Source organism: Fusarium coffeatum (genome assembly GCF_003316985.1).
Source record: "Fusarium coffeatum strain FIESC_28 chromosome Unknown BRIP53273_contig_194, whole genome shotgun sequence".
Classification (NCBI taxonomy): Eukaryota; Fungi; Ascomycota; class Sordariomycetes; order Hypocreales; family Nectriaceae; genus Fusarium; species Fusarium coffeatum.
In genome coordinates this window covers 235681-260490 of record NW_022157987.1, presented here as the reverse complement: position 1 = coordinate 260490, position 24810 = coordinate 235681, and the positions used below count along the sequence as shown (strand labels likewise).

At 48.6% G+C, this 24810-nt stretch overlaps 5 protein-coding genes across 5 annotated transcripts; 3 read left to right on the top strand and 2 right to left on the bottom strand.

The window, feature by feature from the left end:
• Positions 1–410: 410 nt before the first annotated feature.
• Positions 411–2669, top strand: FIESC28_08367 (uncharacterized protein; the record flags this gene model as incomplete). The annotated part of the gene is made up of 1 exon (XM_031162505.1): positions 411–2669. One exon carries the CDS (start codon positions 411–413, stop codon positions 2667–2669), a length of 2259 nt encoding a protein of 752 aa, XP_031013518.1.
• Positions 2670–3158: 489 nt separating this feature from the next.
• FIESC28_08366 (uncharacterized protein) lies at positions 3159–7392 on the bottom strand (the record flags this gene model as incomplete). The annotated part of the gene is made up of 5 exons (XM_031162504.1): positions 3159–3188; positions 3226–3874; positions 3928–6833; positions 6888–7036; positions 7296–7392. 5 exons carry the CDS (start codon positions 7390–7392, stop codon positions 3159–3161), a joined length of 3831 nt encoding a protein of 1276 aa, XP_031013517.1.
• A 1492-nt stretch (positions 7393–8884) lies between these two features.
• On the top strand, positions 8885–10346 carry FIESC28_08365 (uncharacterized protein; the record flags this gene model as incomplete). Its single annotated transcript, XM_031162503.1, has 2 exons — positions 8885–9033; positions 9086–10346. The coding sequence occupies 2 exons, from the start codon at positions 8885–8887 to the stop codon at positions 10344–10346; spliced, it is 1410 nt and encodes a 469-aa protein (XP_031013516.1).
• Positions 10347–11277: 931 nt separating this feature from the next.
• Positions 11278–12558, top strand: FIESC28_08364 (uncharacterized protein; the record flags this gene model as incomplete). The annotated part of the gene is made up of 1 exon (XM_031162502.1): positions 11278–12558. One exon carries the CDS (start codon positions 11278–11280, stop codon positions 12556–12558), a length of 1281 nt encoding a protein of 426 aa, XP_031013515.1.
• Positions 12559–23512: 10954 nt separating this feature from the next.
• Positions 23513–23974, bottom strand: FIESC28_08363 (uncharacterized protein; the record flags this gene model as incomplete). Its single annotated transcript, XM_031162501.1, has 1 exon — positions 23513–23974. The coding sequence occupies one exon, from the start codon at positions 23972–23974 to the stop codon at positions 23513–23515; it is 462 nt and encodes a 153-aa protein (XP_031013514.1).
• Between the last annotated feature and the right edge of the window lie 836 nt (positions 23975–24810).

Sequence of the window (24810 nt, the reverse complement as noted above, 5' to 3'; positions counted from 1 at the left end):
CAAGTATATACCTTTAACAACTGCTCTACTTTAAACCAAGGCTTGTAAGGATCTTACTATTGTCTTTCTAGTATTTTGATCATTATATAATTGTCATTGGAGATATTTGAAGCTATGAATATCTGGTTTTCTATGTTGTACTGCGTTGAGCTTCAAAGTGGCTGTGCTTAGCTGTCAGCCACACAATGGAACGCTGAACACCTACTAATCTAGGGGTAGGATAGTGACAGCTCCCCGCGACCTAGCATCCCACTTCCTTGACTATACTCGACGCTCGCTTCAATTTCAACCTTCGCTGTCGCTTAACGACTATACTATTTCCAAGTCTAGCTACCGACCCTTTGGAAATAACCCCCCGCATCATGGTTTGATTGGGCGCCATCACCTCCCTCGACGCCGACGCCGCAATAATGGACGATACACCTGCGCCCAAGCTCTCAGAGCTGCTGCGACATCCCGACGATTTAGACAAAATTCCTGCGCTTAAACAAGAATTCTCACGCAAGAAGGGCGCCGTAGATGGACAGCTCCGCAGCGGTCTGCGAGAGCAGCTCGAGACAACTCAATCGGGTATGACTGGGCTAAGCGATGGCCAAAAGACAGTACAGATGATCAAGGAGGAAATGATCAAGATCGATAAGCTGTGCTCTGAGTCACAAAATATGATAAAGGACTTTGCAAGTATCAATCTGGTATCACAAGCACACCGTAACTTTGGGGCTGTCGAAACGATGCGCCGCAACTTGGAAACGTTCAACGAGCGCATAACGCGCGTGGAGGCTATGCTAGCGGAGGACGACGAAGATAACGACAACATGCCAAACTTACTGCCGTGCCACTACGAGCTCACTCAACTAAGAAATATTCGCGACGATGCTATGGAGCAGATACAAAGGGCAGACGAAGATGGCCTTGAGGCGACACTGGTCGACTACTTTGCGCGACTGGACGATACGATCGATTGGTTCGATGAGCATGTTGGTATTATTGCTCTGAACCTTATCAACCTTGTTGTGCAGGATAACAACGGTCTTGTGGTGCGATTTGCGGTTGTGATGGAAGCTGAGGAGTCGAGCGACCAGCGGGTGCTGGCACTGCAGGAAGCTCTGAAGGACCACAAGGAGATGGCTACACGATTCCAAAGTATCACAGACGGTGCGAAGAAGGTCCGAGGCTACAAAGACAAGTTCATACAGGCCATTCGACTCAGCGCCGAGCAACAATTTGATGGTGCAAAGGAGGAATTTCTCGACGACCCGAGCAAGCTCGACAAGATTATGAAGTGGTACTTCAATGATCTAAATGTCGTTAAGGTCGGAATGTCGCATCTCATGCCTAAGAAGTGGAATATTGTAAAGACTTACGCAGGGGTCTACCATCAGCTTATGCATGACTTCCTAGTGGGCATGGTAGATGGCAACGAGGCATCATCGGCACACACTCTAGAAATCGTTGGTTTCCCAGAGAAGTACTACCGAAAGATGGCAAAGATTGGTCTCAAGCAAGAAGAGCTTGTGCCACAGGTCATTGACAACCGTGAAGCAGAGCTTGTCCGCGACTTCCGTGAGCTTATCATTAAGTTCCTCGACGAATGGATCGACCGAATCTTCGCACAGGAGAAGCGCGACCTGGCAGAGCGCAACGTAGAGGGCTCCAACTTGGATCAGGATGAGTATGGCTATTTCCGAACCAAGAACTTTGTCGCTCTGTGGCGTATGCTGCGCGAACAAGTAGACGCCGCCGCCAATTCACAGCGCGCCGACGTCGTTGAAGGTGTCATCGACGCAATGTTTGCTCGTCTGCGCACTCGACAACAATCGTGGCAAAATATGCTTGAGGAAGAGGCTATCCCCTACGAAGAGGGTAAAATCCCTGAGCTGGAGGGTTTCCAAGCGCTTCAGGACTGGCTTGTGGCTACAGCCAATGACCAAATCGCCTCTATCGACGACAACGAAGATGAGGGTCGCCTGGCTTATCTCTCCAGCTTCCGTCGCTTGGTCGAGCAGCATGTGTCGCCTGCATACCTTGAACGTATCGATACTGAGGTCAACACGTTGCGTGATGGCTACGTCGACTTCAGCACATGGTGCATCACCCGCTTCGCTCAACTCGTCTTCACAGTGGACTTTGGCACGGTCATGCCTGACTTCTTCACGCCTCGCTGGTACACAAGTAATGCTATGAAACAGATGGTGGTAACATTCGAAGAGTACGTCAACGACTACCGCCAGGTACTACACCACTCTCTCGTGGACATATTTATCGAAATCTTTGCCGAGGAGTTGCTCGTCCGGTACCTATCCGCCGTGCGCAACAAGGGCGCAAAGTTCCGTCGTACCGATCCTTTCCAGGATAAGTTGTTCAACGACATTTCAACTGCGTTCGAGTGCTTCAGCACCCTACCATCGCCCGAAGTCGGCGCTTCTATCAAGGATACCTGGCGTGTCACAGAGCACTTCCTACGCCTATTGACAGCAGACCGTGATGGCATCGTTGACGCTTATGTAGCTTTCAAGATGGCCTATTGGGATCTGAATCTTCAATGGGTCGAGGTTGTACTGAGGACGAGAGATGATTTCGAGAGGTCTATGGTAGCGGCGGTTAAGAAAGAGGCTGCCAATATCGATAGTGCGCGTGGGCCAGAGACCATCATGAATAGAGTGAAGTAAGTAACTAGAGGACGAGTCACGATTTGGGTATGCATGAGAAAAGAGAAAGGCACTGCGGGAAATCTGTATGATAGGCATTATTTCGTGCCCACTTAGCGACAATGATATTTAAGCTTGTTTATATAGCCTCACTGCTGTGACTTGTTTGTGTTCGCTCCGTCCTGAACATTAAGCCGACAACACAACACGAAACGGTATATCTCTACAGCTGCAGACTCGAAGAATGCAACCCAAAAAATGCTCCAATGACTAAAACAAACAAGCAATCTTCATGATACTACAATGTGTGGGCAGATGATGAGAAACAATCCCATATAGAATGGGGTAAGACGCATAAGGAAAAGTCGCTGCCAGAGAAGCTATTCAACAAAAGAACCATGAGGGAGGATGCAGGGAAAACAGTAATAAGGAAACCGGAGTATGCAGCGGTAGCATTAAGCCCTCCCATTATGCGAGGATATATGATACAACGTTATGGTTGCATGTTAATTATGAGCGGCTAGCAAGGTGGTTCGCAGCCTGAGATATGTTAGTGACGTTCGTGACAGAAATTAACATTAAGATTTGCCTTGTCGAGATCGTAATCATATTTCTCAAGGGCCTCGAGAGCTTCAGAGCGCTTATATCCCATACTGGTAAGGCTCTTCAGGATTGGGTCATCATGTTCAGACTCAGTTGAAAAGGTGCGGTTCATAGCCTGCTGACCAGGATGAGGCTCGGTGCCCTCTGGCTTCTCGGGAGCAGCGGGTTGAGCAGCAGCTGCGCTGGGTGAGTCCAGACCGGAGAAGATAGCGTCCCAGTCATGAGCCTCAGGGGCCTTTTGCTGCTGAGCTCCAGCAGCAGGCTGAGTTGGTCCAGTTGAGCTGGCAGAGATAAAGTCAAAACTCTCATTACCGAAAGCGGTAGACTCAGTCTTGGTCTGGCTTCCAGGAGGGCTGCTGTCGAAAACAGGGTTAAAGTCATCCAACCCAGAGCGAGAGATATTCGCAAAGTCCTCGTCAGCGGAGCCCTCCTTAGCATCCTCTAGGCCTTCGAAATCACTGTCCAAATCATCAAACCCTCCCTTGGCCTGGGGAGGGTTGGAAGGAGCTGCTTGCTGTGACGCGGGAGCAGTTCCAGTGGCAGCCGCACCAAAGATGTCATCAACAGATGACTTTTGGGCGTTGGACTCGGTAATGGTGGCGGGCGATGAGGGTTGCTCGGCGCTGTTCTCGTATTAGCCATCTCTGAGCTTCAAATCGGATCGGTTAGCACTTACCTGGTGGCCTTGGGTTCTTGGGGAGAGTTGGCCTGCTGAGCGGGTTGTGGCGAAGTGCTGGCAGGAGCTGCGTGTGTGGATTCGGAAGCATCTCCTGTGGTAGGCTTAGCAGGAGGGGAGGCTGGGGTGAAGTTATCATCAAAGCCTCCGTTGTCACTGCTAGAGTCCGACTCCTCATCATCGTCACGCTCAAGCTCTGAGATGGGAGGGAACTCAGAGTCGAAAGCAGACGACTTATTCGCCTCGGGGGAAGGCTTGCTTTGAGTCTTGGCAGTTGTAAATGCAGCGAATGCATTCTCGAAGTCAGCCTTGGCCTTAGCTTCATCAGCACCACCGAAAGGATCAGCAGACTCAGTAGGCTTTGATTCATCATCCTTGGCAGCAGGCGCGTCGTTGGGAGCAGACAGTGTGTCTTTGCTCTCAGACTTGGCGAGATCATCGCCAGGGAAAGCTCCAGGGACGCTGCCAACGCTGTCTGAAGACTTGAAGTCACCAGGAACAGGAGTAACCGAACCGTGAAGAGGATCATCAGCACGCGAAGCGGGAGGGGATACCTGGCGAGAAGACGAAAGAGACTCAGTGTGGTCGGGGAATGGCAAGAAGCTAGAGCTGATTTGTCTCGACTCAGGGGGCGGGGGAGGATCAGCAGAAAGAGTCGCTTGGCGGCTCATGACGGGAGAACCCTGAACTGGAGGAGTGTTGTATGAACCTGCACTGGCATTCGAGGCACCGGTATGCTGGGGCTTGAATGCAGCTTGAGCAGGAGGAGTGGCGGAAGAACTGGGTGGGAACGAAGGTCCGAAGAGATCGTCGAAAGACTTGTCAGAGACATTCTTAGTGGGAGGAGGAGAAGCAAATGCACCCATGATATCAGTGCTTGCAGTTCGGCGGAAGAAGGGGTTGTTAGCGCTGGAAGTGGAAGCAGCAGGGCTTGCAATCTGGGCCGAAGGTGAAGCTGGCGAGCTGGTGTTTGCTTGACGCAAGTCATCGATGCTCTTGTTAAGCTCCTCTGCCTCAGACTTCAACTTGTCACGTTCACCCTCTGTGGTAGACAGCTGCTTCTTGTTGATAGCAACCAGTCCCTTCTGCTGACGAGCATCTGACTTGAGCTTCTCAATCTGAGGCTTGAGCTGCGCAATCTCTCCGTTAACTACACGGATTCGCTCCCTGAGGTTAGCGTTCTCCTGTTGGTCCGCCTGGAGAGCTGCCAATGTTTGCTGATGTTGAGTTTGAGTATCTCGGTAAGTGCCTTCAAGTGTCATGCATTCAGCTTGAAGCTTAGAGGTCTCCTTTCGAGCGTTGCTAAGCTGTTCCTCGAGGGCACGAGTGTCCTGCGCCTCCTTCTCGTAGAGAGTACGCAACTGACTGAGTCGCTGCTCGAAGTTCTGCTTCTGAGATGTGGCCTGGTTTAGCTCATTCTGAGTTGTAGTCCTCTTGGCTTGGACATCCTGAGTTTGCTTGGCCAAAGAAGAAATCTGGTTCGAAAGGTTTGCGAGCTCCGTGGTTTCTTCAGAGATATTCTTGCTGGCCTCATCATTGTCTGACAATAAATCCTCGGAAGCAGATGGTGCAGAAAGTTTTTGACCAGAACCGGCTGAACCACCAGTAGGCTGCTGTGTCAATCCCCGACCGAAGGAAGATGACGGAATAAATGGCTTGAAGCTTGAACCACCAGTTCCTGTCAGGGATGGTTTCATTGGAGAAGTGGGTGTCATAGAAGAACCACCAGCAAAGGGATCATTAGCATTAGAACCTCCTGTTGACATAGGAGCTTGAGCAGGAGGTGGAGGGGCAGGGGTGGAGCTACCCGAATCGAGGCCGAACAGATCATCAAGAGCAGACTTGGGCTGAGGCGGGGGAGCTTGCATCACGGGCGCAGGAGGTGGATCAAATGCTGAATTGGCAGTTTGTGGGCGAACCTGGCCACGGAGACTAGGAGGGATTAGGTTGGCGGGGAGGGTCGTAGGTAGAGGAACTGAACGACCGGTCCTCTGTTGTCTGATCAGGTACATAGCAACGGCGAACTGTTCGCGTGAAAGTTGGCCTTGAGAGTTGGTGTCCGCAAGGTCCCAAATCTGAGCCAAGGAGTCTTCAGGTAGGTTGGACTGGCTGAAAAAGGCGACCGCTTCCTCTCCTGTAATGTAGCCCTTGTTACCCTTATCGAGGTCGGCATAGATCTGGTCGAATCGAGCCTTGTCGGCGGGGGTCACAGCCCAGTCACTAGCACCGCTTTGTTGAGGGGACATGGGAGGTCGGCCGAGAGGGCTGTTTGTGCGTACTTGGGCTGTTCCGCTGAGCTGTCGAGGAATAGAAGAGATACCGGGACCAGTGGAAGGTTGGCGAGAGGCGGGGGCACGGCGCGAAGCAGCCTCGTAAAGACCAGCAGGGAGAGCATTAGGGAGAGATCGCAGAGCCCCAGTCTTCATCGAGGTGAGCAGATGCATGGCGATAATGAACTCTGTCAAGATGAGGGCCCCACGCTGCTCTGTATCGGCAAGTTGCCATATTCTGCCCAACGCCTCGTTGGGCAAACCGGACTTCTCAAAGATACCTCTGGCCTGGTCACCAGGGAGTTGGCCATTTTGAAGAGGCTGTCGTTCGAACAGGCCGGTATATTGTGCGACCTTCTCGGGAGTCAGGGGTGGGATACGGATCGGTCCACCAGTGCTTTGGGCTTGAAGAGCAGCTGGGGGAGGCGGCGAGCTGACAGGAACAGGCGGAGGTGGAGGAATGCCGCCTGTAGGCTGAGGTGCAATACCATCGAATCGAGGAAGAGGAGCTTGTTGGAGAGCAATCTCAGGGGTAGGCTCGCGACCGGCTTGTGCGTGTCCGATGAGTCGTAGGGCGATACCGAAGCCAGCTGGTGTCAAGAAACCACGATTCTCCTTATCGGCGATTTGCCATATCTATCAAGTGTAAGCGAGCCGAAGTTGGATGGTTAGGCAATATTTTGGACGTACTTCGCCAAGAACACGGGAGTCGAGGCCTGTTTTGTGGAAGAACCTAACAGCAATTTCACCAACCACAACACCAACACTCTCGGAGTCGGCTTGTCGGAAGAGTTGACCATAAGTACGCTTCTCCTCGGGAGAAAGGTTCAGGTTTGGCGCTGATGTCGAGTTAGCTTAGGTGGCACAAGTAGAGATGCCATGTGAGTGCCATATACCTTCATCAGCCGCCATTATCACGTTTACAAGCTACAACGAGCTCAAGACGGGGGAGACGGACGACGGGTCGCAATGGCGCCAGGAGAGGTTCGAGTCGATGCTTGTCGAGTTAGCGATAGATATGGACCGCGGTTATCGATTATTAGGTCGATAAAAGCGATCGATGATAAAGCCGATATAACGGGCACGGAAAGCAAATACCGTTGTTGAGGAGGTTGAATTCTGGTGCTTCAAGATGGAGATGAGATTGGATTGGATCGTCAGCCTGGTCTGGGTCTGGGTCTGGCGTTTGGGCCATTATGGGGGGGTTGGTCGGTGCTGCCACCTCAAAGAGGGAGCTGGAGCAAATGAGAGATGACGACAGGGGACATCAAAACCAATCAGAATACGCCGCGACTAACAGGGGATAAGGGAACCTTGACAGAAGCAATTATCCGCTAAAGACGCACTGAAGCGAGTATCACAGACTACGTAAGGGTTTAAGCCACAGAGCTCAAATGGATGGGAGCTGTCAATATCCAGCTACGAAGCGAAGCTCCACCCACTGAACGTCATAGTTTGAGAAACTCAGAAGAAACATCATGAGTTTTATATCATGAATGTCGAAGACCTGAGTTGTGGTTCTGGTGTTGACGGTTTATGTACGTTGACCCGCCTACTGAACATCTTAATCTCAGGCTATGTGGGAACCCATCAACGTATTGACGTTTCAACTCAACTATCAGTGAATGAAACCTTCGACTGACATAGACTTTTGGTCGTTATATCTTGAGAATCCTTCATGAGCTTTCGTGTGAATCGCGTTGGCCCGAGTGTTGGTGAGACCTGCAGTGTGTCGTTATAGCTCCGTCTGCATGCATATGCGAGAGCTGCATGATGTCTGAGAAATACATCATCAGCAGTCGTGTTGATGCGAATAGCCTCTGCCACGCTGAAGCTCTCCCAGGTGTGCATGCTCAGAAATCTGAGCATTAACCGAAGATCTTGTGCTTACACAGCATTGTTACTGTTTACAGGGTGGCACGACTCTTGTCCTACTAGAATATCTTTCCTTTGTCATCAGACTCGGTTGAACTCAATGTAACCTCACAATTTTGTTGTTGGCTTATGTCAGAATCTTTGGTAAGACGCCACGGACATACACACAGAGCTGTGAGAGTTGGAATATCAGAAACATGATTCCACATTTGTTTATCTGATTTGAAACTTGACACACACCTCAAGGGACTCTTCAACAAGGTCCCTGTGTCCAACCATAACCTCCGGGGCTATAATTATTCGCCGCTAACGGAGATGGAGGTGGGAGGTGGAACTTCCTAGACCCCGTAGATCAAATCAAAAAATCATCATCAACCTGCGGGTGGATTTCAAATCGTTCCTCTCTTCCTGCAGCTCGTCATTGAAATCGACCAATCCAAGCCTCAATCTCGAATCGGTTGGCTTACTCAGGTTTCCGATAATTGTTTAATAACCAATTCTTCCATATCAAGTCAATTCCGTCCAATCCGCTTCTATCCTCTACCTTTGTAACCCCGCCACAACCTTTCGTGCTTCTGCTGTTCCATCGCATCTCGTATCCTCTTGCCGTCCATTTAAAAGACGTCATCCCCCTCCCACCTTCTTTTCTTATTTCCCTTCAAATTCTAAAGGCCAAGCCTTAGAGCAAGCATCTTTTGTCCATGCAAGCTCTCGCCCATTCTCTACGCTCATCAACTCTGTCTTCGTCTTCGAGAACGACCCCGCTGCGAATAGCTTCAATTACCCGCCATCTTTCTACGTCTGCGCGCAATATGGCTCCCGTTACCAAGGAGACCGATTACCTCGTCATTGGCGGTGGTAGTGGAGGACTTGCTTCTGCGCGCATGGCCAGCAGCAAGTTCGGCGTCAAGGCTACTATTGTTGAGAACAAGCGACTTGGTGGAACGTGTGTTAACGTTGGGTGCGTACCCATTGAAGCTCGTGCTGGATCATGACACTAACATTATGTATAGCTGTGTGCCAAAGAAGGTTACATACAACGCTGCCGCCCTTGCCGAAGCTATCCACGACTCCAAGGCCTATGGCTTCTCCGTTGAGGAGACAGCTCCCTTCGACTGGTCTACTTTCAAGACCAAGCGTGACGCTTACATCCAGCGCCTGAACGGTATCTACGAGCGAAACCTCAACAACGATAAGGTCGACTACGTACACGGTTGGGCCCGACTCACCTCCAAGAACCAGGCCGAGGTCACGCTCGACGACCAATCCAAGGTTCTGATCAACGCTAAGAAGATTCTTGTCGCTGTTGGAGGCAAGCCCACCATCCCTCCCGAGATTCCCGGCGCCGAGTACGGTACCAACAGTGATGGTTTCTTCGATATCTCTACACAGCCCAAGAAGGTCGCCATTGTCGGTGCTGGCTACATTGCTGTCGAGTTCGCCGGCATGTTCAATGCCCTCGGCACGGAGACTCACCTCTTCATCCGTCACGATACCTTCCTTCGCAACTTCGACCCCATGATCCAGGAGTCCGTCACCAAGGAGTACGAGAGACTCGGTGTTAAGCTGCACAAGCGTTCGCAAGCCAGTAAGGTCGAGAAGGACTCCAACGGAAAGCTCACCGTCACCTACAAGGACGACCAAGGAAACGAAAGCGTTGTTAGCGATGTCGACAACCTGATCTGGGCTATTGGTCGAACTCCCGAGACCAAGGGCATTGGTCTGGAGGAGGCTGGAGTGAAGCTTAGCGAGAAGGGACACATCGTTGTCGACGAGTACCAAAACACCGCCGTTGACAACATCTACGCTCTTGGCGACGTTACTGGAGAGGTTGAGCTGACACCCGTTGCCATCGCTGCTGGTCGCCGTCTTGCGCACCGTCTGTTCGGTGGTCCCGAGTACTCCACCCTCAAGCTCGACTACAACAATGTCCCCTCGGTCGTCTTCTCCCACCCCGAGGTTGGCAGCATCGGTCTGACAGAACCCGAAGCCATTGAGAAGTATGGCAAGGACAACATCAAGGTCTACAAGACAAGCTTCACAGCAATGTACTACGCCATGATGGAGCCTGAGCAGAAGGGACCTACTAGCTACAAGCTTGTTGTTACCGGGCCTGAGGAGAAGGTTGTTGGTCTTCACATTATGGGAATTGGCAGCGGTGAGATGCTGCAGGGCTTCGGTGTCGCTATCAAGATGGGCGCCACAAAGGCTGACTTTGACAGCTGTGTTGCTATCCACCCCACCAGCGCTGAGGAGCTTGTGACATTGAAATAGAAAGAATATAGAGATTTACGACTTCAGGCGTTAATGTAAGAAACTGTTAAATAGAAGGAAATATTTGTTCTGGTCCATGATGTTGTGTACAAGAATTTGATCTGTCTCTTCCTTGTTTCGACTCCATTGCGTTTGAGATTGAACGTCACGAAAGGGATTTGGTTAGTGATTAAGCACCCAAGACAGACAAATAATGAGATTACCTGAGTGTTATTCTGAGTCCGAATTGGCTGAACGCTTTCCTGTAAGTAAGGAGTCATGGCTCAGAGAAGCCAATGCTTCCTATTCGACTTTGTACAGAACAGCATCTCCTAGGCCAACACTTGTCGAACATCGAATGGCATTACTTCTGGTCCCCAGAAAGACAATCTATGGGACTTCTTATTCTCCCAATTTGGAAGAACTCGGGTGGTTTTACCTTAGAGTTTCCCCGAGCTCCTTCGTCAATGCCTCTCATTCTTTCTTGATCTAGCTAAACGCCTCGTACATGCAGTGCCACGCCTTTGGCACTGGACCAGGACAATTAACTGTTACAAATTTGAGATAGGATTCTTGGGCTGTTGATTGGATATCATTGACTTGGATATCCTATATCCTCTTAACAATAGCTATCATCTCCCCTACCGCTCTTGTGTCGTCATATGGCTGTGTTAACAAAGCCCAACTCAAATCTGACTCTCGCTAGCATCATCACAGAACAATAAGACGCTATCTAGAATCAATTGTCTCATACAACATAGTTCTTAGCATTATATTCTAGACGGCGCCTTTACATAACTCTAGAATTCGGACTTCTTATATAAAAGCACCAACCGGCTATCGGCGGCCGGTAGCCACTTTATCTCGGCACCCGATTTATACGCAAGTCAGTTATATTCCTCACTTACACCACTACCATCCAACCTACGTCAACGACAATAATTTGATCATAATGTCTCTTTCAACCCGCGCCCATGAAGCAGAAGAAGCCATCAAGGGAATGGATCTCTGGGAGGTTATTCCTAACCTCTTCGATATAGAGACCAATCCTGACGGTATCGTGAGTCTGGGTGTTGCGGAGAATACCCTCATGCACGATGTTCTTCGGAAGCACATTCACGATAACTTGGCTTTGAAAAATCCGGCTTTTACTTATGGTGATGGTACTACGGGTACCAAGGCGGTTAAGAAGTCTGTGTCACGGTTCTTGAATAAGCACCTGAAGCCGTTCAAGGCTATCGAGCCAGCGCATATTACCATGACCAACGGATGCAGTGCTGCTATTGAGCATTTATCGTGGGCTGTTGCGAATACCGGAGATGGAATCCTTCTAGGACAACCCTATTATGGGACGTTTATTCCTGACCTTACTGCTCGTTTTGGGGCCAAGCTTCTCCCAGTTGCTTTTGGCGATGTCGACCCTGTTGGCGAGCACGCGGTAGCTGAGTACGAAAGAGTTCTTCTCGATGCTCAAGCCAAGGGGATTAGAGTTGCAGGTCTGGTCATCAGTCACCCGCACAATCCCCTGGGACGCTGCTACTCTCGAAGTGTTCTCATCGCCTTGATGAAGCTGTGCCAGAAGTACAAAGTGCACTTCATCAGTGATGAGATCTATGCTCTGTCTGTCTGGGAAAACACTGTCGACCAACACCCTCCAGCTGTCCCCTTCGAATCTGCTCTATCAATCGATATCGCGGGTATTATCGACCCTGAGTTGGTGCATGTTCTTTGGGGTATGTCCAAAGACTTTGGTGCCAACGGTATCCGAGTTGGTACAATTGTGTCTCAAGCCAACATGTCTCTGCACGCTGCTATTGTAGCTGTTGGACTATACAGTTCAGTGTCGTCAATCTCCGATCACGTCACAGTCAACATCTTGGATGATGACGCTTTTGTCGAGTCATACATAACTGAGAACCAAAGGAAGCTATCAGAGCAATACACTCGTGTCGTCTCGTGGGCCAAGAAGAACGAGATTGACTACGCTCCAGGAGTGAATGCTGCCTTCTTCCTATGGGTTAATCTGGGCAAGGCTTATATGGCACGACACCCTGGGCTGGAAACTGACGACATAACGGATCTTGTTATGAGTAAGATGATGGCAAAGAAGGTCTTTTTGGCATCTGGCAAGGCATTTGGTTCAGAGAAGCCTGGTTGGTTCAGAATCGTGTTCTCACATGCCGATGAATATCTTGACTTGGGCCTTGAACGGGTGATAGATGCACTGGCATAGCGCCGGTATATAAGAAGATTAGAAGATACCACCTTATATCGATATGTTTGGCTTGTTAGGGACATCGATTGACTTCTGTTACTGTTCGGTTCCTTTTCTTGACCACTTTGCATCCCTTCTTGACGAACTCGGCATCGCTCAGCATGAATGGGGAGCCTACCTATTGATCAAATGGCTAGACTGTGATATCACTCTTGTCCAAAACCACCGAGACTATGTTGCTTATATGTGTAAAGGCGTCCCCTCATGCTCATGAATGGTATTGCGTGTGTTAAGCATAGATGTAGATGGTATAACCAAAATTCCCAGTTAGTAAGATTATTATCTACCTAACTTGTTAAGTAGCTAAGCATTGTATTTGATGCTTAAGAGGTCTCGAGTAGCGGCCGATTCTTTTACAATCAACATCTGCATCTTCCCCCCTGAAGCACACAAGCCTCATGTTATCCTTGGTTTGTGTAGAAGAGAGTGCAGCTTTGTCAATGACATTGGTTTTGGCTTTTGATATTATAAATGTATACTGATGGACTGGATCTCAGTTATAACAACATCTGATTGCTTTTCGTATAATGCATCTCTAGGTAGTTAGGTCTCCACGTCTCCGTGAGCAAAGGTAAGAAACACATTATAGGAGAACGTCATACGAAGCGATTCAGGCGTGGAAATCAAGAACTGAGAAGGTTCAGGTGATTGTCGATCGAGTTATCCAGTATCAAACACAATCTCAGCCCATCCTCCAGGTTCATGAGCTTCCTCCTGCGCTGAACTGGCCTCCCAATCATGAGTGAGTAGGTCAGTTCACCTCTTATGCTATTAAACATGTTCTCAACTGTTCTGATGGTCTACTGCATGCGATGGAAGTGCTATGGTGACTGCTGAAGTGCAATGAACTTGAAGTAATCATTGATGGTACGGACCAGGGCTCCTCTTGATAAAAAAGTACTGGGAGACTGACAAAAGGGCACTGTAACTTAAGGTCGAAGGAACAAAATAGGACAAGCTCAAAGAGCCTCAAGACTGTTTTGACAAAGATCAGGTAGCACCTTCAGCGTACGCCTAAGTCCTTCTAACTTCTCGATCAACAGTTCAGCTATCTCATTATCATAGTCTACGAATGGCAGTTATACCACGGTATAAGACGTGAGATAACCTATAGAAGGTCATTCACTGGCTGTGTTTCAATTGTGTACTCCACCCTATGATGAGATTGTAAGTTTTCCTGACATTCAAATCATGGAAAAGGTTATCCTTGACTCCCGGCCTCTTGGGTCTCGACTGACCAAGATACTGCCTACGGCATCCGGCAACGATACCTAAACAGAGCTTCTTTGCGAAGCTATCTTTAGAAGAAAACGTTGAAGCCGCCGCTGTCTTATGGTCCACTATTCAGGGTCCTCTCTTGTCTCGTACGAGGTCAAAGTCGGCATATAGAGGCTAGAGAGGGTACAGTCTTGTGCCTAACTGCACATATCCACGTACAAAGAACTGCTCCAACCGGATCAGGACGGGCCAGTTTCAACTAACATCCCATCTCAGGGTCTCGGCTGAGGTGTGAGAATTACATCCATGCATCATACCCAATTGAGGGAACCTCAGCACGTCCCTTCTCGGCAGAGAAGAGCGGAATCGAAGCGAAAGTGAGGCAAAAGAGGTGAGTTGTACGACATTCGGGTAGCAGACCGGTCTTACAGCGCATTTGGCATTAGTTTGAAGAGTGAAAAAATTGTTACAGGCAACAAGGTATAGTCTAGTACAGCAAAGAAAAGAGACTTCGGCGACCAATCCGGACACCCGTCAAGACGGGTAGATCCCGCCCGGAGGCCGGCGAACCAACCGGAAGAGAGACCTCAAGCCCGGTATCCAATTCTTTCTACTTAAGGTGCAGATGCCATCCAACGGTCCTTGAAACCCCAGCAAAACAATGCAGACGGTCCGACTTTTTAATGGATAAGCATGTCGGGGAACCGTTGAGGGCATCCCCAAGTCTAGACTACAGGCTACTGTCGTTTGATGGATCTCTTTACCGTAGGTGAGAGCAAGGGTCATAGGGATGAGACCCTTGAAATGAGAGAGGGTCTGAAAAGACGTTAGCTGCCGCCATCGGACTGAATTTGAGCTGTAAGCTGAGATGTCAGCTGGAAAAGAGAATGGAGAAAATCAGAATTTGATAGTCATGGGTGTCAGTGTCCACGCCGCTCAGCTGCAGAAACTGCAAGACAATTGATCGGTTCACTAAATTAGCCCCCAAAGATACTGTATCGTACTGTAGCACTGAGGAGGAGATAGGGTTACTAACAGCAAAAGGCGTCAGCAAACTGTTAGTCACTGTGGTTAATTCAAGTCCACGTCAGTCAGGCAGCCCTGTCACTGCATGTCGACCTGTGAATGGCGAGAATTACCTGCACTTCTGGCCTGAAAAGCGAATCGAAAACTGCATTCCTGGTGCTTGAGCCAATTGGATTTAATCAACCATAAAGATGGTGTGTGTGTCTGTTCCTGTGCCTGTACCTGAACCCTGGAATGCAAAACCGATACCCGAAAAGAATCTGCCTTGCTGCAGCTTATCCCCCCTGTCATGATCAAGGTATCATAGAGATCCTGCACAAGAGGGAAACATCGAATTTACTGGATGAGGGCAGCTAAGCATGCATTTTGATGACGGGAGAAGTGCGATACCACAGGCTACATACAGTGAGTGATAATCACTCAGGCATCTTTGCTTTTGCCCAGCTGCTTACACCATGCCAATCTTTACTGAGTGAGTACAGTTGCTGCCCGTAAATTAATACGGATACGTACCAAACTGACGGGACGGAAACAGTCACTCAATTCACTCGTTAAAAGTAAAGATTAGCGGACTTTATGATAGCGAAAATTACAAGGGACGGAATTTAAACTCGCTATCTCTCGCTAAATCTGGTGCTGTCAAACTCGAGGCTAATCCAGATCAGATTGTCGGCTGCATGTTTTTAGTTTAGATCTCACTGGAAGAGTTTTTATTATCTTATTGAGAGAGAATTTTCGTACTTAATTACATGGGTTAATTGAAAATGATAACTAACTGTAACGGGCGTTCCCAAGTTTAGCTGATGGGTCACTACTACACCACTATCTTCTCTGTCATCCATTACAATATCATTCAACACTCGATAGTTTCAGTTCGAGACTGTCTTTCCCATCACACCTCACTAGGAGTAATTTCGGACATCCCTGGAGAGAAATTTTTCAAGACGGCAGGGTAAAAAGCAAACATATGATAGGCAATAGCCATGGAGGGAGGGGAATAGCACAAGATCTCTCGGGATATCGAATAGTGCAAACCTTAACATCCTAGCCAGATCCTGCAAGCGTCCACTCTTCCTCCTCATCATACAATAAGAAGCCAAGCTTTTGAGGATCGCTGCCAACGTCTTGAAAAGTCTCCTAACACTAGAGAATTTTGGTTCCAGGGGGGGCAGGAAGAGAGGGAGGGAGGAGCCTAGAGGAGGGAGGTGAGGCCGGAGGAACCGCCTGGTTTAGGATTGGGTTCTTGGAGTCAAATTGTTGGCTTTTTTGCCTCCCGCTACTGGAGGACGTCCTAGGATGATGAATGGCCGATTGTTTCAAGGTTTGGAGCTTACGAAGCCCTCCCCGCGATAACCGGTTGGTTTCTTCTCCATCCTGGGGTTGCAGTGATGGAGTTTGGCCCTGGGTCTAAGCAGAATAGAGAGAAAGCTCAGAGTCTATTCTGCTGTGCTGAATGCAGATGTCACCCTGAGCCTCTCACGATCGAGGCTTGGTCTTCACTCCCAGGAACAAGGGCTTACTCTATACCCGATTCTGGGAGGGAGTTTTCGTATGAAGCTATCCACCACCCTGGATGTGAATTGATCAACTCAAGCCGTTGGGTCTAGGTCTACAGAAACGTACGCCTCAATTTGCCTCTTGCAACACAAATAGTACAGTAGCAGCAATCAAACAGTCATAATTACTCTCTAATGTGAAGCCGTCTTCGGCCGTGAATACGCTCCGACTCCGCACAATCGGGGTCATCCGGTCCGGCGCGGGGAACAGGAGCTGGGGAAAGCTCACTTAGTCTACATGTCTCAGTCGGTGATAGTGATAGTGATGGGCTCTATCCACTGAACTACCCAATAACTACCACTGGATTCAATCCGACTCTTGACGAGGATAACCGATGAGTAAGAGACTATGAACCTGTCTCAGTTTGGGCCGACTAGAGACAGAGTCCAATTTAGTACATGCTTCCGAAATCCAGTGATCCATCACCCGGGATTACACTCTCTCTTAACGTCATGAGTACGGCATAGATTTGTTCATTATGTATTCTCTCTATTCAGCAGAAAAAAAGAAAAACATGGGCCAGAAACATACCCAATCGCTTTGAGTCCCTCTTGATACCGGCTGCCTCCCCGGTTGCTGGTATGTCTCGAGATATTTGCGTTGCACAGCATCACAACTCAAAGACAAAAGGAGCGGGGACTTGGAGCGAGGCGTCATGTCAGAGCCGAGAGACAAGACGTTTAGACAATAAATATGTCTCTAACAATCAACCCAACAGGAAGCGGCGGAGATAAAAAGAAAAGAAAAACAAGCCCCTTACGCTTGCAGTTAGTCTGTCTAATATCCCTTCAGCCTCCTCCCTCTTGTTCTACCAGGTTTCCAGAATCTCGATGGGCTGAGGGAACAAAAGATAAGGGGTCAGTCAGTCAGCCCATTCCAGGTGCGTTTGAGCCAGCCACAAGCGCTTCAATATTTGTGGTAGAGGGAGAGATATGTGACAAGATATTTCAGCCTGTGATGAACATGAGGCGATCATAGGTAGCGACATTCATGCTAACATGCAGCTCTCAGGATGCACCAAGTTAGTGGGTTCCTGAATCACAGATACCCTTACAAGTGCAACGTGATCTACTAACACAAGGCGTCTCGCCATTGAATCTCGTGCAATACGTAGTTATCTGTATCTACGCTCCATTGAGTCTGGTTGTAGGCTAATACTTCGGATGAACCGGCTAGACTAGGCTTGCGCATGTTTCGGATTTCTTTCTAAAGATATCAATTGTCCAAGAAAAAAGCAAACATGTCATAAGAAAGAAACATATACATTCATATTCAACATTGCATAGCCTACCTACTCAACGATAGAGACCAATGATGCAGACGCCTTCCATCGCCTCGTCTAGAAGCTGCAAGTTTACATCAATTGAAACTCAAAAACTGACGACTTTGACAATAAACTCCAAAATCTATGTCATATGGTTGAGGCGATCATAGTCCTATTAGACAAGTGTTTCTGGGCTGACGTCCTGGGTCCCAGCTCTGTGGGTGACAAGACACTAACACTAGCACCAATAATTTCGACTTGAACATCACTAACGAATTATAGCAACATCAATTGGAATTCATGGCTTGGAGTCGCGAACGCCGTAGAACATTGGCCCTGAGAAACATGGCTGATGATGACTCCCAAAGGGCGCCATGTATGATGGCCAAGTTACACCCCTTGGAGGAGTCTCAGAAAGCCTTGTATTGCCCCCCGTAGCGAGATAGCCGTGGGTGGTCTCAGAAACACTACGTCTCTTTGGAATTTGCGACTTCAGTATTAACCGGCGCTGCATTATGGATGCAACACAACACATTCAGATTTGCGATGGCGTAAAGAGGCAAGACAATACCCTGTTTTCTCGAGACAATTGGTCTTGTTAGTAAAACTAAAGAACCATTATTGTTGCGAATGGAACTGTGTCAGACGGATTGACCCATAATAGCCGGATCGCCCGTTACTGGGCGATGCAGAAGCAGGACAAAATTGGTGATGTCGTCAGAAACTAGTCGAGGGAAGGGAAACTTACGTGTAAGTGCCCCGGCTCGGCATAAACGGGCAGATCTTGAATCCGCCGTTCTGAAACGGCTGCTGTATGTGTCAACTCGAGAGCCTATCGAAGTTGATGCGATCATCAAATCAGATTCAAGAACAAGAATAAGGCATCAATTGCGGTTGTGTCTGTGGCAGAGGGCGTTGAGAGACGTCCATTCGGCCTTTGAGCCGCAGTTAGTTATGGAGGGGAGGATTCCACGTGGTGTAACCACACTACAGGAACAAGACCCGAGCCGTCAATTGACATGGGTAACAGTAACAGCCTCTACGGAGTACATTGTTGTGTACCTGTCTCGCAATAAGATACAGAAAAGGGAGATTGAAGGGTGCATGTACATTCAATCCGACTCGTTGTTGAGTTGACAACGCCCTTCACAAACAAATAGAGGCTGGCTGATGAATCTTACTTTCTGTCTGTATGTAACTACATGAGTGTAATATCCTCTTTTGGCCAGAGGCATGCGTATCACGTTTCACGGCATTTGCATGAATGAAAGGATGTCAGAGTATCACAGCCGCCCTGTCTCTGTCTTACATTTCCCACTCGAGTGACACAACAGGAACCGGATCACAGGCGACGAACCGGAAGACATTTTCTTTGTCATCAACATAACAAAGTGAGAAAAATTCTTTTTCTGGTGAGACGTTGATGAAAAAAATGGCTCGGTGGAATGTTGAAGCTATTCTGTAAGACAATAGACCAAGGTTTTTGCTATTGTTTTGTTTCCATCACTTTTACCCTGCAATGACAGAGTTCAAACCCTCAGAATCAAATTACCGAACTGAAACCCGGCATTGACATCCGGCATTGGGGGTTTATGGTTCGCAATTGGTCAACGGGCGTTGAGATCAGAAGCAAATATGAAATTGTTTGAGACAAAGGAGCCTGTACGTAGTAAATGGGTAGGCATTGAATGATGTTACAATGAGTGACCAATATCAAGAGTTGTGCAAATGCCATACTTGAGCAGACCAATGCAAAAGCAAAGCCACGATGGATAGTTGTAACCTTGTATTCAATGCCACTGGAGGCTTACACAAGAGCATGGCATAGCATAGCATTCACTTCGCTTCGGCTCAATTCAACTCAATGGATGAAACGACACACACCCAGCGGGGCAGCAGCTCGAAACCATCAACTCAATTCAGTTTGTACCCAGGATCAGGGCGGTAGGAGGATATTCGTTCGTTGTCCCTTGAACCAAGGCAGAAGAGAATAACAGCAGTAATAATAACAAGGGTCGTGGAAGTGCCAACGTCACCCAGCGGTCAATGCATTCTCATGGAAGACTTCAAGGTGAATTCCGGAAGCACAGCAACCCATTCACAGCGTAACGCCAACCTCCGGGCCGTTCCCGCCGATCAATGGAAGAAGTCTCTTCTTTGCAGGCACGAAAAGCACAGAGCCCAGGTACAGACAGTACAGGTACAGGTACAGGGTCTGTTATTGAGAGTCAAAGAGAGAGAGAGTGCCACGTCGGTTGATAGTGGATATCTGAAGCAGGGACGAAGAAAGAAGACCAAAGAAGGTCAATTTAGTAAAACACTCCCTTTGTTATTAAGAATTGATTAATTAATCAACTTAAAAATTCGATCGATCGAGATGAAAATAGGTAAAACGCAAGGTGAGTGCGTAAGCAAGAGCCCCAAACGAAACAGCCCTATCCAGGAACATCCCTCTATACAGTTGGTAACTTGTGAAGCATAACAGAACCCCATAGTCCCGAAACAGCCACAAACCCACTCAGTACGCGGGTCCGCTCTGAGTTTTATGCTACGACTTAAGTCAATTCATTCTCTCATTCTGATGCAAAACAAAGAAAAGTAAATGCAGAGCCGGAATACTGGGGTTTCACTGCCGGACGAGACGATGCTAGACGAGGCGAGGCGAGAGGGGATCCATATGCCGACGAACAGGAACGGAACAGAAAAGGAAAAACAGGCCATCTCAGAATCATCCCATTATTCTATTCCTCGGATATCAGAGGGTAGAAATGGGCAGATTGTGGGTTTTGTTATGATACTCGTACATATTGTATGTATTTTCTGGTCTAGCGTCCGATCGATCCCCCAGACAAAGGAAAAGCTGGAGACATGCAGTAGTAGTGACGAATAAATCAATCATGTTAGAGACAAGAGACAGAGACTGCAAGAGAAATGCTTACGTTTACAAGGAAAAGACTCCACGTCCTAAAACTCACGATGGGTTGGGAATGACCGGACCCTGCCGATGAGAATGATGTCGATCTCGGTCGACAATCCCGTAAAGGTACGTACCCTGCCTACCTTTCACCAGCACTGAGGTTGAAAGTTATGCGCCATGTCTCTTTTGGTTGGAAGATTTTACTAGATCAAGATGCCCTTGGTTGGCTTTTGGTTGGGTCTCTACACGCCCAGCTAAACAGATCATCACCACATCAATGAGCCTCAAACCTGCCCAACAACAAAGAAAAGACGAAAATTTGCTGTTGCTGTCAATGCAAAGACCCTGGAACAGAATTTTCTCTCCGGTCCCCTGATCTATCTGACACATACCTAATCGCCAAAGCCAAGCTTCTGAGTCTCCTCTCTTGAAAATCCACTCTTAAAATTTTCCTCTTACACACGTGCAAAACCCTGTTGCTAGCTCAGATCATCTAATTCAGTCGAGCATCGCCGATTGACATGGAAGAGACGAGACAGATGCGCTGGCACATAGACTCAAGGCTCAAGGCTCAAAGCCCGCCCTAAACGATGGATCGTCTCTGAGCTACTGTACGGCCCGCCCTGCGAAAGCATGACGTTCAATGGCCCACGAGACCAATAGGCCTCTTCGGTGCTTGCGGGTCCCCCTGGTACCTTTTTTAGGTACCAGGTTTTCGGTACAGAGGCTAAGAAAATCTTGTTTTCTTGGTCGGTTACAAGTAAGGGGGCTCAGAAGATGGAAGAAAAAACTCGAGCATTCGGATAGGGGTGACAAAATGACCACTGGGTCTTCTACCTCCACTTGACACAGGCGATGTCCGAGTATTCTTGTCATCTCGTCTACGCATTGACAGAAATTTCGATTATTTACATCCACAAAGGGGGGCGTAAGGGGACCAAAGTTGAGATGAGAAGACAGTCCAGATCCTGCATTCGAATGTCACCAGACGAAAGAAGCTCTCACTATCACTATCAGTAGAGTAACCCGTTATCCAATATTGCTCCCTTATTACTACCAAAGGGGTTTGTTTGTATAAGTGAGGGCTACAAGAGCCGCCTTCCCCAAGGGGAAAGTCAAGGAGAACTGATCAACTAATAAACAGCAGCATGTGCTACCAAATCAAACCAATTCCTATAGAGTTTAACGCCGATTGACTTGGCTTACAGCATTGAATGCCTTCCTGGGCCTTCGGTATGCCATGGCAATAGATGGATACCTTCGGGTACTACACTACGTAGACACTTGTTCCTCTGTAAAGGCGGTGGAATCACAAACTTGGACAGACGTTTCGGGTACCAACTTGCTTTTTTCTTCTTTCTAGCAACGTCTGACTGACTTTAAGCCCGTATGACACAGACCAGACGCACAAAACCAAGTTACAATAGCACAAAAAAAAAGTTTGAGAGCCTTGGCTGACACCCCGTTCATCGGCGAGGCAAAAGAAAAACAAGTAATATTTTGAAACCACGAGGACACTTTCAAAAAGTTAATTTGCTTGTTTCCAATTCTTTAGTCAATTGTACCCATCTGGTTTGTTACAAAGAAGGGGTCCATCCATTACCTACTCCTTGGGAGGATCTGCTGTACTGGTGGTAAGCCGCCGGAGATCGGAGTTGACTATGGCTCATACAGTAGCGTAGCCTCGGACAAGCTTTCGGATTGAGTCTGGGGAACGGAGCTGAAAGAATGCCGATTCTCGCAAGAGCAAGATGGGCATAGCACGGCATCTTGCGCAATTCATCCTATCCTCAATCCAGTCCTTTAAACCATCCCACCTGGTCAGGAACTTGAAGTCGACAGCAGCACCTGTCCTTGTCCTCCTGAAGCACATCACTGTAGTCGTAGTTTAGCTTGAAATTCATGCAGAAAAGAAGAGCCTCGATTTTTGTGCCTGATTGGGGTCTTCCTTGTTGGATCGTTGAGATACGTGCGTGGATCTAAGAAAAAAAAATGCAGAAAAAAAGTGTCGATGCACGCTTGGTCTGTCCAGCATCCCAGTCGAGCGGCCTGGCGGTGACTGTCCGCTTGGTTGAAAATCCCCCGAGAAAAAGCAATCAGAACCCACTTGGTATGTAAGAAACTCAACAATGCCCAATCGTTAGTTATGCCAATCGTTAGTTATGCCAATCGACAAAAAGGTGACAAGGGACGGTGACACCTCAGAGACAGACAAGTCAGTAAGACAGTAGTAGATCGAAGCACAGAGAATTATGCAGACTTCACAATTTTTGTTGGAAGCTTGGCTTGCTTTGTATGGAGGGAGAAAAAAGATCTCTTTGGCTATAGTATGCTATGGTATCCAATGATGTGCTATGCTGTGCAGTGTAGTGCAGTCTTCCGCAGTTCCTGTCAATGCCCAGTTGCCCCGTAGTCAAGCGCTATACCTCCCAATAGAATAATCCATCGACCGGCTTCTTGCCTGGTCGGTCCTGTACGCCTGACCCAAATGTCCCCAGCCGTCGTATCCCGGTATCATGATAACCTCCCGTGCTCCCGTAATCCATGCTCTGAAACTTTCATGTGATATCAATCCGCCCTGTATTTGGTACAAGATACCCTCTTGCTTGGGGCCATATCCGTGAACCCCGATGGACAAAAGAACCGCCCAGATGATCCCACCAGAAAAGGTTGGTTGAGATATAAAGAAATCGTCATGGATCGATGTAAAAACAAACTTTTTTTTAATGCAGTGCTCCGGTATAATGCCCTTCTTTGGTACAAATAGATTCTTGAACAAAGAGAAAAAGAAAAAAGGCGTTGTAGTATGAGTTGAGGTGTCGTGTTGATGCGATTGTTGATTTAAGGTGTTGAATGAGTTGCGTAGTGGTATGTTTTTAGATGAGGTTGTATGAGTGTGTGTGTTGTATCATGTCGTGGTAGCGAGGTCCTTAGTATGATCGTCGTCGCTGAGTCCTCACGTTATCGAAAGACACTGCGTACGCTCGGAGTTCCTTCCTCGCCTTGTCGGACAGTTGACCTTGCTCTCCTGTTGTTGAGGTGCTCTGCATGGAGCACAGGCTGCTGTGGGAGCTTGAGGGAGTGAGGGATCGGTGGGTGGTTGACTCAGTGCCGTAGGGCTTGAAGGTAGGTTGGCTCATGTGCCTCGATCCATATGGCTTTGCGTTGGAGAAATCGTAGGCGGGGGAGAGGTAGAAGCCCGAGCTAGAGGATTTCGATGACCATTGGCAGGAAGGAGATGCGAGGCCGGGAGAGCTGGCTTGAGAGCTTGTCGTTGACGTCTTCTCGAAGTCGGCCAGTCTGCATGACTCGGAGCAGTAAGCATCAGAGGATGATTGCACTTGCTTGTCGCAGGCAAGGCAGAAAGAGTGAGCCCAAGAATCGAAGTCCATGGCTGCGGTGATGTGTGGTTGTGAGAGTGAGGTAGAAGGTAGTGTTGAAGGGGTAAACCCAAGAGGCAGTGACTTGATCTCTTATATGTCGAAGTGTCGAGTAGAGTATGACAGTAGTTTGGTATAGTAAAGGAAGCAATTGAAGGATTCCAAGTGAAGAGAGTCAAGATGATGGTGGAGGAGATCAGAAGTAAAGAGGTTCGAGGGGAAGGGTTATGTATATTCTTGGTCAGTGGCCCAGGCACAGCCTTGGTCGATGATCAGTTGCACGACCAGGATTGCGCTAGAGGTACACTTCCTAGGAATTCGTGGAGGAGGGTACCAAGGCACACCTCTGCTCCACCAGAAAGAGTACGTACTAGTGGAGTCTTGCACTTTGGTGGGGGCGCCTTGCCGCTCTCAATGCCCTGCAGAGAGTTGTTAGTCCGGTACGTACTGCTTTATGCTGAGAAAAATTGATCCACCTCGCTCTGTGATGGGACGCCCGCCGGGCGTGGGTTGCTCTCGTTTCAACTGGGTGTGTGGTATGCACACCACGCCAGGGCGTCTCACGCCCCCCAGACTCAGGGAGTGCTGGAGGAGGAGGGAGTGCCGGGATGGGCATTGGCAATGGCAATAGAGAGTGGGGATGCACCGGTCTCAAGGTGAAAGAGGTGCCCTGTCCTTCAGCGAGCCTTCACTGCTCTTCCAGGGACCGTACAAACTGAGTCTGTAGCAGGACAAAGGAGGCAGGCAAGACATTCAGACACCAGACCAGGCGTGTGATTTTACTGCACAGCACTTCACATTTGGCTGACTGAACTGAACTGCGCCTGAGCCTTGACCAAGCCCAGCCC